General features: G+C 41.0%; 1 protein-coding gene and 1 long non-coding RNA gene across 3 annotated transcripts; one reads left to right on the top strand and one right to left on the bottom strand.

Annotated features, from left to right (window-relative positions):
* Positions 1–2,288, bottom strand: LOC120104565. The gene is made up of 3 exons (XR_005506951.1): positions 2,055–2,288; positions 1,048–1,147; positions 1–162 (listed from the first exon to the last, which is right to left on the bottom strand). It is a non-coding gene; the product is annotated as an uncharacterized LOC120104565 (long non-coding RNA).
* A 5,316-nt stretch (positions 2,289–7,604) lies between these two features.
* LOC103714657 lies at positions 7,605–14,351 on the top strand. Of its 2 annotated transcripts, XM_008801985.4 has the most exons (3): positions 7,605–10,126; positions 13,684–13,889; positions 13,991–14,351. In XM_008801985.4, the coding sequence occupies exons 1-3, from the start codon at positions 8,048–8,050 to the stop codon at positions 14,103–14,105; spliced, it is 2,400 nt and encodes a 799-aa protein (XP_008800207.2). In that variant the 5' UTR covers positions 7,605–8,047; the 3' UTR covers positions 14,106–14,351. The 2 variants fall into 2 exon arrangements, with proteins under 2 accessions (XP_008800207.2, XP_008800206.2); XM_008801984.4 differs by having other exon boundaries at positions 7,607–10,126; positions 13,684–14,351.
* The last annotated feature ends 1,373 nt before the right edge of the window (positions 14,352–15,724 follow it).

Raw genomic sequence — 15,724 nt, 5'->3', positions numbered from 1 at the left:
TTCAAATAGAGCAGTCCGACATGTCCAAAATAAACAAATTAGTTCATTTACAAGCTCTTCAAATGTTCATCGACATCAAAGAAGGATAAACAACTAACTAACTAATGACTCTGGTGCTCGCACTCTGCGCCCATCCCATCCAAAACTATGCATCCTGCAACTCTGGTAAAGAAAAAGAAGAAAAGGGGGTGAGCTTTACAGCCCAGTAAGAATCCCTACACATCCATACCAACACAATAATAATATGAATTTGAAAGCCACGATAAATCGATGCACATTTCATGAAATCATAAACCGGCTATCAAAAGGCTCGAATAATCAATATAAGTATGTACGTCAAATATCAATGAAAGTCCAACTACGCAAGAATGATATAGCATACGATAGCTCATAAATCTTCATTAATGTTTTCAATACCTTTTTCTTTCCATTCTATATTAACTTGATCCGGATCAATTATCTTTCCGACTTTGGGCCAAATCCCGGTCACGTTTCCAGCCCGTGACAGGGCAAACCAATAGTGTCACACTTAGAGCCTGTGACGGGCAAACCAACATTGTCACACTTAGAGTCTGTGACGGGCAAACCAACATTGTCACACTTAGAGCCTGTGACGGGCAAACCAACATTGTCACACTTAGAGCCTGTGACGGGCAAACCAATAGTGTCACACTTAGAGCCTGTGACGGGCAAACCCATAATAACGAGACGGCCCAAAGTCAATGTTCATTTAATCAATTTCACATCCACACATCAATCCCTTTTATTTACTTTATTTCCGGCCTAGACTAACCATGGTCACGTTTCCGGCCCGTGACAGGGCAATCACTATAACATGGTTAGTCCATACCACCACATCCATAAATTCAATTATGCAGGTATAAGTTATACACATACAAGCATCCATCACACTACCAACCACAAGCCAACACGATCAAAATATAATTAAATATAAAACTATTTTGCTTTGTCTGGATCATAGCATATCAAACATATATAGTGCAAAAATATGTATATCATGTAGGATTGGCGTACAAGGATTCTTACAGAAATTGTAGACAGACTCAAACACAGATCTGGATTACAACCTACGAGCTGGGGTGCTGAGTCCCCTGATCAAAACCTCGTGGCACCGCTGACTCTTCCCCTACAACATCAATTATAAATCACAAACTAAATTATTTAATATTAAAATATTCTGAACTATAATTCTCATCTGTTATGGGGTCCATCATCAGGTCCCCAAACATCTCAATCCTCCCAGATCTAGGGCAGTCGGGATAGCCCGACTCCCATCTTGTACCACCGGCCTACGTCGTCGCCAGCCGTGGCCGCTGCCACGCCGGCGATGATGGCCGGTCCCGATAAAGAGACCAACAGAATGGATGATTCCTCTCTCTTCATGGTTGGGAATACATCTCCCCTTCCCCATTTCTTGGCCCAAGGGCAGCAGCCGCCACCTGCCCAATCCTCGGCCACCATTGGTCGAACCATCACCGGCCACCCCTACTGCAGTCACCGGCGATGGTGGCCGGCCAAGAGAAAGAGAGAAGAAGAAGTCTCTTCCTCTTCTTCTTCTTTTCCTTCTCCTCTTATTATTATTATTATTATATTCTTATTTTCTCTCCTCCTCCTCCTTCTTCTTCTTCTTCTTCCTCTTTCCAACCAACACTGTCCCCTCCCCCTTCCTCCATTTCTTCCACGGAAAGGCCACTGACAGTGGCTCGGCCCCCACCCGACGGCACCTAACCGCCGTCGCTGCCGCCGGTGGCCAACCGACGAGGGGAAGAGGAGGAGAGGATGGGATCCCGAGGAAGAAGACCTCGGATCCACCCTCCCTCATCACATACACAGCCTAGAAAACTCTCTCCGACCCTCACATAGACCCGACCGACCCCCAATACCATGGATCCCGACCAACCGGCGGCCGGCGGCGGCGGCAAGATCCGAAAAAGAGAAGCCAAAACAGGGTATCCCAGTTTCGGACTCTTCTCCGGCGATCTCACCGGCCCTAAACCTAGTAAATGGAGTGCAAGGGAAGGTGCTGCACTTACCTCAGCCCGACGAGGTGCTCCGGTGATCTTTCCGGCGAGGAATCGGAGAGGAAACTCGGATTTTCCCCGCACGGGTCCAAAGTTTTTCTCCCGGTTTGTGGGGAAGGGAGGAGAGGCTTTCCGGCTTCCTCCACGGCCGACTGGTTCTCGGCTCCGGCGCTCGGTTTCCTCCGGCGATCGGCCTCTCCAACGATCCCCTCCAACGCCGCCCCCCCCCCCCCCCTCTCTCCCATTCTCCTCTCTTCATCCACGATCGTGCCTAGGGCACGATCGTATTTTATAGATGGGCCCGGCTTCTTCGGGCCGGCCCATCAAACCATTTTTTTTTTTCATGGGTATTACAATATAAATGGTTAGATTAAATGCAACCAATAATCTCACAGAAATTGAAGGACAGTCTTCTAAGGTTTTCTACTATTAATGGTAGTAAATACCAAGAAAGTGACATTCAAATAGAGTAAAGATTTTCCAAATAGTGTTTTTTCTCTTATTACCAAAAACCCTTCTCTCTTCTTACCAAAAACTCAAGGTCTTTGAAAGGAGTCTCGTCTATCACCATAACTTAGATCAATTTGGTCTCTTTCCTCAACAAAATGTTCTCCAAAGTACGGTTATTTCAGGTTGAGCATCATCTATCCCTCTCTGACTGTAGAAGAGAAGAAAATTAAGATGTTCGAACAGACATTCACCATGAAGGAAATCATGTCATAATTTCTCATGTTATGGTAGACTTTGTTAATGTTTAGACAAGTGGTTGGTAAAACAAAAAAGATTTTGATCAGCATGAGCACTGCAAATAAGCAGATTTCGTTTATATTTTTCAAGGTAAGTGCGGGCACTTACAATAAATTCTTATGCCTGATATATACAATAACATGAAACAAGAAAAACAAGAATATAAGGTTTGAAAGGTTGGAACATCAATTCCTTATCCACCAAAGAATTGTTCTAAAAAATGAAACAAAAAAAATTGTAAAAAGAAAAAATAAGCTTAGTAGTTAAAAATGTGAGTTTGGTTCATTGGACCATTTCAGTTATTTCCTTTTTTCAAAATTCCTTTTCTACCCTTCAAGGGAATAAAGGATGATCAATTGTAGATATTTTCCATCTTAAGGATGACCAATAAAAATTTCTTACTACAAATATCACATCTTAAGAGCCTTTAGAATGTACACACCTTACATAGCTCAAATTGTACACTTGGCATCAGATTCTCTAGTTTAACCAATGATTTTGGTTGTACAATTAGGAGAATTTAAATTAGATATGTTTTCACCTTGTAGCATTTAGATTCTTGTCAGTTCTTCCTATTAGAAGCCAACACCACCGAAATCCTTTTTCAAATGAAGATGTGGCCTGAGATCGAATCAAATGGTACATAAATGATAAAATGTAAATGATCATTAGCTCTCCATGTTAAGCCTGATATACTTTGCTGGTCCCTTACTTAACAGCTTAAGCTTTTGAAATTTAGTAGTTAACATTGTATTGGAACTGATGGTCGTGGGTTCAAATCCTCATTCAGGCTAATTTTCTTAAATTTGCCCATTTGTTATCTTGAGTCTTTTCTTCTCTTGACTCATTCCTGGTTATTTCTTGCCTTCTATACATTGTTGATCCCTTACTAGTAGCTTAAGCTTTTAGGTTTTAGTGGTTAGGTGACAGGGTATCAAAGCTGGAGTCCTGAATCCAAATATCCACTGATTTTTTTTTTTTCCTGATTTACTTTGACTCATTCCTGGTTGTTATATTGAGTCATATTTGCTTTCATCCATGGTTCAGCTGCATGTGAAAGGAAGTATTTAGGCATGATGATGATATACATTGTTGACCCCTTTTTTAATAACTTAAGCTTTTGCCATCTAGTGGCTAGTTAAAACTCCAATCACAAGAATGTGGAATCAATAACTGACAATATACTACGCATTTGTTTATGAGTTCAAAAGATGCAAGAAAGTTTCTTTAGGATTCTGCCAAAATTATTTTTGTGCTTTTTTTTCTATTTAGTATTCCTCTTTTTAACTCTAGGGAAACTTCCAATAAAAAGGATAAGGTTATAAACACCCTTTCAGAAGGAAAACAATCAAATTAATATTGTAACAAAAGCATAAAAACTTTAAAGAGATATAATTGACTATTATATATATACAATATGACCTGACCATAAATTAGAAATAAAAGAAAAAAATAATTAGTTAAAGGAATCATTCCTTAAGAGTGTATATATATATATATATATATATATATATATATAGGGGATTGATAACCTACTCTCTGTTATGGTAGGTTATAAATCTACCCATTTTTTCTAAGACAAAAAATATCCTTACTTTTTATAACTCTTAAGAGTATTTTATGTCTTTTTACAATCCTACATTAACTCACATTCTCAACCCCCCAATTAATACTCTCCCACTCTTTCTTTCTCTCTCCATTATATATATATATATATATGTGTGTGTGTGTGTGTATATGTATATATACATATACATATATATAGATACATACATACATACATACATATATATATATATATATATATCTATATATATATATATATATATGCATATACGTACGTATATATACATACATATATCTATCTATATATATACATACATCTATATGTATATACATCTATATGTATGTATGTATGTATATATATATATATGTGTGTGTGTGTGTGTGTGTGTGTGTGTGTGTGTGTGTATGAGAGAGAGAGAGAGAGGGATAGAGCATTAATTGGGGGGTTGAGAGGATGAGTTAATGTGAGGTTGTAAAAAGACATAAAATACCCTTAAGAGTTATAAAAAGTAAGGATATTTTTTGTCCAATAAAAAATGGGTAGATTGATAACGTACAATAACAGAGATTAGGTTATCAATTCCTATATATATATATATAAGAGAGAGAGAGTATTAATTGGGGGGTTGGGAGGGTGAGTTAATGTGGAATTGTAAAAAGACATAAAATACCCTTAAGAGTTATAAAAAATAAGGATATTTTTTGTCCAATAAAAAATGGGTAGATTGATAACCTACCATAACAGAGAGTAGGTTATCAATTTCCTATATATATATATGTATATATGGGGTTTTGTGGGGGGTGGTGCGGGGCTCTTAAATCCAAGACTGTTGCTCAAGAAGAGTTGGCACCTGAATTTGGGATGATCCCGAGAGAATACCACTCAACCGAATCCTACTTTATAAACGAAAGAATATGACTATAGAACTAATGTTCAACACATTCATTTTCCTTGTTAAAGAATAGGATTCATATACCATTTTAATGAGGTAAGTATAAAGATTATTTAGGCCTATTCTCACACTTATACCCATAAGAGTGAGTTTATATATACTTCAAACATCAAATTTTAAGAAGCTCTAAACTTGACACTATTTTTAAGAGAATATGCTTCTGCAATTTCTCTAAGAGCAGTATATGAGTACACAAGTTTTTCTTTTCTTTTTTTTAAAAGAGGAGGTGACCTATCTTAATATTATTAGGCACACCACCAAAGACAAACCCAAAATCTCTAATTGAGAGGAAGAGGGGTATGAGCACCATGATAAGCCCCAACTCGTTGATGTTAAGTTATAATAAAGATAAATTGTTAATGTTAAGTTATAAAAAAGATAAATTGTTAATGATAAGTTATACTAAAGATAAATTGATAATTTTCGTTCTCATCTAAATTCTCTCACCATGTTTCCATGATGGATCCAAACTAGATAATGTACGTATAACAGAAACTACTATTGCAAATAATGTTGCAATAGTCGCCAGTAATATTTTGTGATAGTGTAGAATATGCATATACATTAGTTTCTTTTATAGTCTGAATTTGGATTGGCAAGTACCACTGTGATAAGGTTCTCTTCATCTTTCCCACAAACAAGGTATGAAGTATTGACAAGGAGAGGTATATTACTGAAAAGGAAAAGACTGCCCTTCTAATGACTGGAAAATTTATGATTTCGACTTTTAAGATTGACCAGTGACTTTTTCTTTCAAAAATTTAGTTCAATCCTATGTATAATTAAATGATGGTTACTTTATCATAAGGCATTCTCAAGGTATTGCTCGATAATTCATGTAAAATTCATAAAAATTGCTTAATAGTCGCCTCGATAATTCTCAGAATATAATAGATAAATAAAAGGAGCCCATCCATCAGTAAAGTCACAGGAATGGAACTATTTGTCCAAGAATATTTAGAATGAGGACTGCTCACCCTAAGAAAGTCCATGTTTTGGGTTAACCCTAACCATTGCTTCTCATACTTGCATACATGCTTGGTAATTGGTATTGCTTCTTTGTAGTTTACTATTAAAATTTTATCTCTACTCTATGCTCGAAATCTAAAATAGAGAAGCCAACTTAGAAGGAGGCACCAATGCATACAAGGATGTGCTTTCGGCATGTAAGTTGTGCCCACTCCATCTTCTCATGGGCTCCACATACATCTCAGTTTCTTGGCAGCTGCAAAGAATTTGTTCATTGTTTGCAAGAAAAAGACTCTCCAACTTGTTGGCATGTATGCATTCCATACCCAAAATGAAACTAATCTAAACCAACATAACAGCCTGTTGGTTGCGCGCTGCAAGATGACACTATTGATGTGAGCAAAGACTTAGATTATATCTGTAACAATGCAGAATCTCATCCAAAAAGACTAACCGAAAGATATTATTTGGGTTCTTTGATCCCGTATAAGTACTCAAGATTTATCCAGCGAATAACCGATGTGGGACTAAACACAAGCCCGCATGGGTTCTCACAATATCTAAGTACAGTTGACATAGAATAATTAAACATCAGCTGGATCAACATTATCACACCCAAAACAAAATTAGAATATGGCTTTTTATAATCCAAATTCTGACGATTCCCTCTAAATGACAAACCTAAGAATGTATGGTGGCAGACTCATCTACAACTAAAATCGTATTTGAATTGGGTTTATTGACAAGTGCACAAAATGCCAATTTTTTATTCAATCTCTAGAGCAACTTGGAAGAGATATTTCTAAGAACAGACGAATCTTCCAGTTTCAGAAAAACAAAGAGACGAACTGTCCTTAGAGGTCCCACAGCTGGAAGTTTCTTCGAACTCTCCATGATTGAGACTAATAAAAATCAAAAGTGAAAAAGTCAATTAAGCTCCAGAAAAATAGTCACAGAAAAGAAAACACAAAGCTATAGCTTAGATTCCTGGCTTGCCTGGAGATGTGAATCATTTAGAAAGAAGGCATTACATAAGAAAAGAGAAAAAAGAGGGATGCATTTTGTTTATCTTTGGCTTATAAAATTGGAGATGTTCTTGATTCATTAGAATATGCACATGCAAAGGAAAACCCCTGTAGAATTATATATATTACATGTTCGAGAATAGTGGGGAGGAGAGGGAGGGAGAGAGGGAAAGAGAGCAGTTAAGATTTATGGAGACCAAGGGCATGCAACAAGAGAACTGAAGGTTAATATAGTGAAAAGAACATCTTGAGAACAGCGAGAAAAAAAGTTGCTAAGAGTAGAGGATTCAATCAAATAAAAAAAAGGAAGCAAAATAGAGAACGCATGCAGACGTGGAATCCAAACATCAATTAGAAAATGACAGCAGGAAGAAGAGATGGACCTCTTCCTCTCCTATCTTCCACCACAAACAATTCTTTCTGAATTTTTCAAAGCATCATCCTTGACTCATGCCACATAGTCATTTCTACTGGAATATCCATGACTTTTCAAACTTATCTGGGCGCAGAGCCCATTCAGAAAACTGATCTTTGACAGTTTCTAATGCAAAGTCTGAAAAAAAAGAGAAAGTCCACCACTTCTGTCCAATACCTCAAGCAAACATTGTTGATTTGTCAGCACCTCTTCTGTTAAACTATAATGAGTTCAATATGATCTATTGAGGCTTGATATCAGCACAAATCAATTTAAAGCAAACACCAGACTTCAGAGAGACGGTTCTTTTGCCACCAAAAAGTTCTAGCAATGAGGTTCAAGAAACAGGAATCAGGGGAAGGTGAGCCAAGCATCCAAGTGAATATCATGGAGACTGCGGATGGAGGCAGCAACAATCTGTTCTACTGGGGCTCGACCTTTTTCGAGCCTCAGAAAACGCCTAGCAATCCAACCCCAGCCGGACGAAATGGAAGCCAAGGCAGCACAATTCGGGCTCCCGAAAAGAAGCTGACCCTCTTTGCCCTGCGCCTCGCCATCCTGGAAAAAGCTGCAAGCGGCCTCGGAACGCTAGCATTCATCTGGGCCACGGTGGTTCTTCTCGGTGGGTTCGCCTCAATGCTCGAGAAGAGAGACTTCTGGTCTGTGACAATTATCCTACTCATCGAAGGCACCAGGATCTTCAGTCGGAGCCACGAACTCGAATGGCAGCACGAGGCAACATGGACCCTATCTGAGGCTGGATGGAACAGCTTCGAGGCAATCAAGTCCAGCTCCCGCTTCATCTTTCGGAGGATCAAAGCCATCTTTCAGCTGCCTTCCATCACCAAAACAGATGGCGACCGATGTCGGAGGATCACAGGGAGTAACCAGACGGTCACAGAGTTCCAAAACCAGGTGGTGCAACAAATGAGACGCCGCACTTGGTACACTCCCAATGTTCCCTTGATTCCTCATGCTGGCTGGATCTTTCTATTGAAAAATGTCAGCAGGATTCTTACATGGCTTCAGCTTCTATCAGCTACCGCCTGTGTGACGCTCTCCTTGATGCGCCTCATCAAGCAGGACTATGGTGAAGTAGGACAGGATAATGAAACAAAGAACGGGAAGGCAGCACTGGACATATTCTACGGACTGGCACTGGCTGAAGCCCTGATGTTCCTGCTGGAGAAGGCATACTGGAATTGGAAGATCTCCTACGGCAAGTTGCTCGAAGATGTGAGCCTGGAGTGCGAATTAGGACTGTCTGGGATTATATCAATCAAACGATTCTTTTACGATGCATACTCGAAATGCATCAATGGAAGCATCTTTGATGGCCTAAAGATAGAACTTGTGACCTACTCTCAGGAGCTCTTGGACTCTGATTTTCCAGACGAGCAAATCATCGGAGCTCGGATCCTGCAGAAGCTTGTAAAAAGCAACCAGTTTGCCTCCGAGACGCTACGGAAGATTGGGACTTCAACATGGGTCATCGAGAGACTGGTCGATATGTTGAACTGGAAGAACCCAACCGAAGAAGAGATCAGGAGGTGTGCAGCAGAAATCGTGTCGAAGCTTGCTGGGAAGAAGCAGAATGCACTTCGAGTTTCCGGAATTCCAGGGGCGATGGAGTCGATATCATCGTTGCTCCACACAGGCAGAATCTCCAACGCAAAATCCCATGACGTCCATCGGAATTCCATCATCCCCGACCAAGCAGACTACGACTTTTCAGTGTTTAATCTTTACGGTCTGCTGATCCTGAAGAAGCTCGCTCATGATCACGAGAACTGTGGGAAGATTGGGAACGCCAGAGGCCTCTTGCCAAACATCATAGACCTCACGAGTACCGGCCAGAGTTTGCTACGAAATGACCGAGCACCGGAGTCCCAGATCAAAGCAGTGAAGAGGTCTCTCCAAGTGGTCAAGATGTTGGTGAGCACGACCGGAAACACCGGGAAAATGCTCCGGCAGGCAATCTCAGAGATTGTCTTCACAGTGAGCAACATCAGGGATATCTTGCAGTATGGGGAGAGTCACTTGGTGCTGCAGAAGCTGGCGATAGAGATTCTGCAGAGCCTGGCAATGGATGAGAACGCAAGGGAGAAGATTGGGAGCACAGGTGGGATTGTTAAGCTTCTGCTGCTCATCTTCTTTAGGCCAGGATTTACGGAGGATGAGAACGAATTGAGCAACCAGGCAGGGGAGGCGCTGGCAATGCTGGCACTGGAGAGCAAGAAGAACTGCGAGCGGATCTTGAAGGTGCAGCAGGTGCTGGACTGCCTCGTAAGCATGCTGAATGACCCAGTGCTCCGAATCAACGCTTTCAGGATCCTTCGGAACTTGTGTGCATACTCTGCGACTGAATGCTCTGATCGCCTCAAGGGAGTCACTGCTGCCATGCCCACTGTAAGCCTCTACATCTCAATTTGATCCTACTGTGGCTATCATAAAAGATAGAAGATACAATCACAACTATGCTTTGAAAATCTTGGAACAAAAACATAGACACTAAAATAGAGAAGGGACTAAATCTAAACCCTCTCAAAGAATCACTTTGGCAAGCGATGAGTTTATAAGTTAAAAAGATATAAAAAAGAGATCGCAGGAGATAAAAACAAACTCAATGAAACAGGTCATGTGAATATCTGGTATCTACCAACCTCCTTCCAAAGTTATGGGAAGCATAAAAGGTTTTTCTTTATTAGCTTAATTTTTAACAAAAGCCATATTAGTTATCAAAAGTAAATATATCTCATGTCATTTATTAACTATGTCCTTTGGCTAGTTTTGCAATAATCATTTGGTATATATAATCTTAGACAGAAGCATTATTCTGAAAGTATGCTTCTTATTTTTCTCACTATCCAAAGTTCCTAAAGAATTAGCATGCAGTATTTTAGACAAACTCCCTTGATTTTTAAGGAAAGGAATAGCCATCGTCACAAATTAGTGAAAGAAATCAAAAACAGAAACAAAGAAACTATGGGATAACCAAGAACGATAAATATGCTTGCTAATTCATCAAGATGCTAAAATGCAGACGGTTATTGGTGAAAAATGAGAAGAAATACTATAATTGTCACGCCCCCGCCTCTGCGGGGCACGTGAGGCACCCAGTGCCCACGTGGGGGCCACATGAGGGGGGAACACGGGGCTCCCCTGCCAGATATTGTCCGGTTCTGGGGCTTCACGCAAGCGTCCTTCACCCCTCCCCGGTTTTGTTTTCCACCCAAAACGCGTCTAATGGCCTAATGTCTACCCATCTCTCAAACTTTCCGACGAATCCTAAAGATCCTAAACTTAAGCTCCGTCTGACTATTTCAAACACAATCCCTAGGAATCTGAAACCTGAGCTCTGATACCACCAAATCTGTCACGCCCCGAGCCCGAGGCGCGGCAGACGCCGCACGCCCGCACGGCGGGCCGCACAGGCGTGCAAGGCATCGGATCATATCAAAGCAGATACAGATGTTCAAAACTGGCATAATTATTTAAATTGTTCAAAAGCAGACTTACAAAATTTCAAAATAGCATATGCCAACATAATTCAAATGTCCAAACTAAACTAACTAAAATGTCAATAACTGAAGAATCATCGGAAACTCTAACGCACTCCCCAATCCCGTGTGATCAAGCCTCTGGATCTGAAAAATGAAGAAAACAGAATAATGAGCTACACTAGCCCAGTAAGCAACAAAATACCCCAGAGTGGGGTCAGAGCATATCAGATCAAAATACAGGATAATGTCTGAAATAAATCATAAATAACATCATTTGTTGTTTTCAAAACTTATTATCATTTTTCCAAAAACTCTTATACCAGAATCTCAACATAATAGGCTACGGCCACGTAACCCAGTGGCATGGGTTGCACAAGGTGCCAAACACCACTATTATTATGCACCGGTGGTACGGTGTCCAAATACCACTATTCTAATCACCGGTGGTACGGTGTCCAAATACCATTATTCTAATCACCGGTGGTACGGTGTCGAAACCGGTTCCTCACAGATTACAAGTCGACAGGTCCAACGTATAATCCCCATTGGCGGGGCCAGAACAGAACAGAACAGATCATAGCCATGCTGAGAATGCATATATATATATATATATAAATATATTTCATGGATTTCAGAGCATATAACATGATTTTCAAATAAAATTTAACATGTCTGACCCATTTTACTGAATGCAAAACATATATCAAAACATAATCAGTTTATTAAATAATTCAGAAATCACACTTGAAGTATTAAGTTACTTACATCTTCTCGCTTGATTCCTACTTCAGGTAGACGGATCAAGTTCACCTGTTAAAATTTAATTAATTTCTTTGTAAATTTCAGAGCTAAGCAAAACCAAAAGTAATACTATTGGACATGGCCCAACAGGGCTCAGAATTAGCCCATAATGGGCATGGCCCGATAGGGCCCATATCGGACACGGCCCAATTGGCCCGCATAGACTCGGCTAAATAGGGCCCCCAAGGTTAGCTTCTAATTGGTTCATTTATGCATTGCAGGGGCTAATACTTAATTACAGGATACTATTCTATAATAAAACTTGAGTGAGGGGACTAAATAAATATAGTTGGGGACCTTTATGTAATAAATCTTTCATATAGGGATCAAATACAAATTACAGGAGTCCCTTTTGTGAAATAATATACTGTCAAGGGCTTCACTGTAAAATTCCATTTATTGGCCAAACGGGTTCGGGTTTCGGGTTCTGGGTTTCGGGTTCAGGTTCTAGGCTTGGGTCTGAACTGGGCCCAAGTTGGGCCCACATGGGTACTGCCCTACTGGGCCCAACCGGACTGGACTGGGCCCAAGTTGGGCATGCAGGGGACTGGGCCCAAGTTGGGCCCGCAGGGGACTGGGCCCAACGGCCCAACAAAGTGCCCACGGCCCACAATGGGCTTTCTTCCTTCCCCAAACCCCCCTCCACGAACAGGGGAAGAAGGAGAGATGGAGGAGAGAGAGGATCATTAGACGCGTTTTGGGTGGAAAACAAAACCGGGGAGGGGTGAAGGACGCTTGCGTGAAGCCCCAGAACCGGACAATATCTGGCAGGGGAGCCCCGTGTTCCCCCCTCATGTGGCCCCCACGTGGGCACTGGGTGCCTCACGTGCCCCGCAGAGGCGGGGACGTGACATTTGGTATCAGAGCTCAGGTTTCAGATTCCTAGGGATTGTGTTTGAAATAGTCAGACGGAGCTTAAGTTTAGGATCTTTAGGATTCGTCGGAAAGTTTGAGAGATGGGTAGACATTAGGCCATTAGACGCGTTTTGGGTGGAAAACAAAACCGGGGAGGGGTGAAGGACGCTTGCGTGAAGCCCCAGAACCGGACAATATCTGGCAGGGGAGCCCCGTGTTCCCCCCTCATGTGGCCCCCACGTGGGCACTGGGTGCCTCACGTGCCCCGCAGAGGCGGGGGCGTGACATTTGGTATCAGAGCCGAGGACGGCTCTTGTTCGATGGTGGGAAGGGTGTGAGGCCCAATAGTCCCACATCGGAAAGACTCGTTCTAGAGCCTGGGCATATGAGGTGGGTGTTTCCAAATCCTGCAGACGCGTTTTGGGTGGAAAACAAAATCGGGGAGGGGTGAAGGACGCTTGCGTGAAGCCCCAGAACCGGACAATATCTGGCAGGGGAGCCCCGTGTTCCTCCCTCATGTGGCCCCCACGTGGGCACTAGGTGCCTCGCTGAGGCGGGGGCGTGACAATAATACAGTCCATAATTACTTAGAAAGGCAATATCTTCCATCAACAGTACTTCAATGTTGTTCATGTAATGTCTTAAGCGTAGTATTAAGAGTAGGCGGCTAGTATTTTCAGATGGTTTCACTTAAATTAATTTATAAAGTTATAGAATTTTATGAGCACTCCATATGCTTTCCTGAAAAAAAAGAGAAATACAAAATTCAAATAAATAATTTCAGCATTATTGTTTTTTTCTCTACAGGTATTAAGAGCTATAATGCTCGAGAAAGATAAGTTACTAGAGGTATCAATTGGGCTCACCACACAGATATGCAAATTTATGAGTTCCACTAAATTTGCTGAGGAACTAGAACAAGCTGGCATTAAGGAGACTGATCTCATACAGAAGCTCATAGAGATACTGAACAAATACAACTATCCAGAAATTAAAGTTCCAAGAATAAGAAGGTTTGTCACTGAACTAGCAATTTGGATGATGAAAGCCGACAGAAAATATGTACAGTTATTCAAGAATTTTGAGATGGACCAGTTATTGGTGAATGTTGCAGAAACCACATCAGAGCTCGAATGCTTCCATGTTTTCTCTGGAAGCGTAGGACTGAGCAAGCACAGCAGAACTCTCTCCTCTGTTGTAGATACAGCACTAGAGTTGATAACTGGTGATTGAAGTGGAAGGGCATAGAACTGCAATGCAAACACAATCATACGTACAGTTAAGCAATAGAAATGTTACAGGTCATTCAATATAAGAAAAGTTTTAGGAAATAAAGTAATTCTGTTTATATCACTCAATGCATATGACAGAATTGTTTGATCCCATAGATTTTTTCAGATATTCTTAGTCTATTTTATAATGTAATACCAGAAGCATTATCTATCAGAAACTCATCTATGGGAAATATTATCTTCTTACAAATCTTCATGTCTCCCACAAAAAAAAGGGTTGTAAATATATGACCGTGACATATATAGGAGAACATGAATATCAGTTGACAGACAAGACTCTTTGGACTTTAACATGACAAATCCTCGCTTGCTCTATAGGCATGCAGATATAAGAAGTATGATTAGGAAGGCAAGCTTCAAACTCTAAAAGGTAAGGGCCCTGCTTGCACTATCCACCTTTTCATAAGCTACAAGAACATATATGAAGCTTTTCTCCTATTTTTATGGAATACATGATGCTTTTCACAGTTACAGCAAGTTCTGGTCAGCCGGTGGCACCCAGAACCCTTGGTTTAGGTATGACTTAGTTCTCTCGTTTAAGAGAGTCTAAACTTTGAATCATACTTGAGCATGGTAATCGGTCGATTCTGATGCGCACTAACTGTACCATACCATACCAGTACAAAATTGGTATGCAATACAAAGGCATACCGAGTGTCAGTATGCCGAACTAGTTCCCATAGTACTAGTCTAGGGTCCGGTATTGAGATGATAAATCTTGATCTGAACTCTTGAGATTAGAAAACAAATATAGTTATAGATCATTTGATAAGGCAAAGGTTTTACTCCTCCTTAAATATATATGAGATGATGGCAGAACAAGATGGCGGGTGTAAGTATGTAAATGAATAATGCAAACTTACATTGTGTGAGAGCCCGGTCCATTGACCGGCCCAGCACGAATATTAGAGAATGTCAGAAATACAACCCAAAATAATGCTTCACGTGATCTGCACATGAGACGAAAGAAGCGGACTCCTTCAACGAGTTCGTCTTCTCCCTCGACTCCATCAGGCATCGAGAAGCGTAAGGCTCGTCGACTCCCTCGACTCCGTCAGGCACCGAGTTGGTCTTCTCCTTCTTCCTCAGGCCATCTTGACTCTCATCCCCGATCCACCGTTGGTGAAAATCTCAATTATTTTTTGATTACCCGTTGAGTGTGCACAACGAGCCACCGTTGATTACCTCGCCGGAGCAAGGTAATCAACCTCTCTTCCGCTTCCATGGCCTTCTCCTCGTTTCCAGGTCACCATCAATAGTCTGAATTGAGCTGGCTGGTTGCCGGATTTGCTGAACGGAGATCTTCCCCCACTGCAGATCCCTCTCCCTATTTTCCTTTTTTTTTTCCTCCCTATTTTCCCATTTATATGGGTGTTTATAAATATATATACTCAATTTGTTAAGTGTTTGATTATTAGATTGTTGATGTATAAATCTTACCATCAGCTTTGTATTTGCTTAAAGATGTTGTCATATTCATGCTGGCATGTGTGCATGGAGGATTGTTATTGGGCTGAAAAGTTCATATTTTTTGATGTATTTTTTCCAAAGTCACA

This window comes from Phoenix dactylifera, unplaced genomic scaffold (assembly GCF_009389715.1).
Source record: "Phoenix dactylifera cultivar Barhee BC4 unplaced genomic scaffold, palm_55x_up_171113_PBpolish2nd_filt_p 000026F, whole genome shotgun sequence".
Taxonomy (NCBI): domain Eukaryota; kingdom Viridiplantae; phylum Streptophyta; class Magnoliopsida; order Arecales; family Arecaceae; genus Phoenix; species Phoenix dactylifera.
This window is presented reverse-complemented; position numbering and strand designations above follow the sequence as displayed.

Coding starts and splice junctions, on each gene's coding strand:
- LOC103714657 (XM_008801984.4), top strand. CDS start 8,048: ATGAGGTTCAAGAAACAGGAATCAGGGGAAGGTGAGCCAAGCATCCAA. Junction 10,127..13,683: donor TCACTGCTGCCATGCCCACT/GTAAGCCTCTAC, acceptor TTTTCTCTACAG/GTATTAAGAGCTATAATGCT.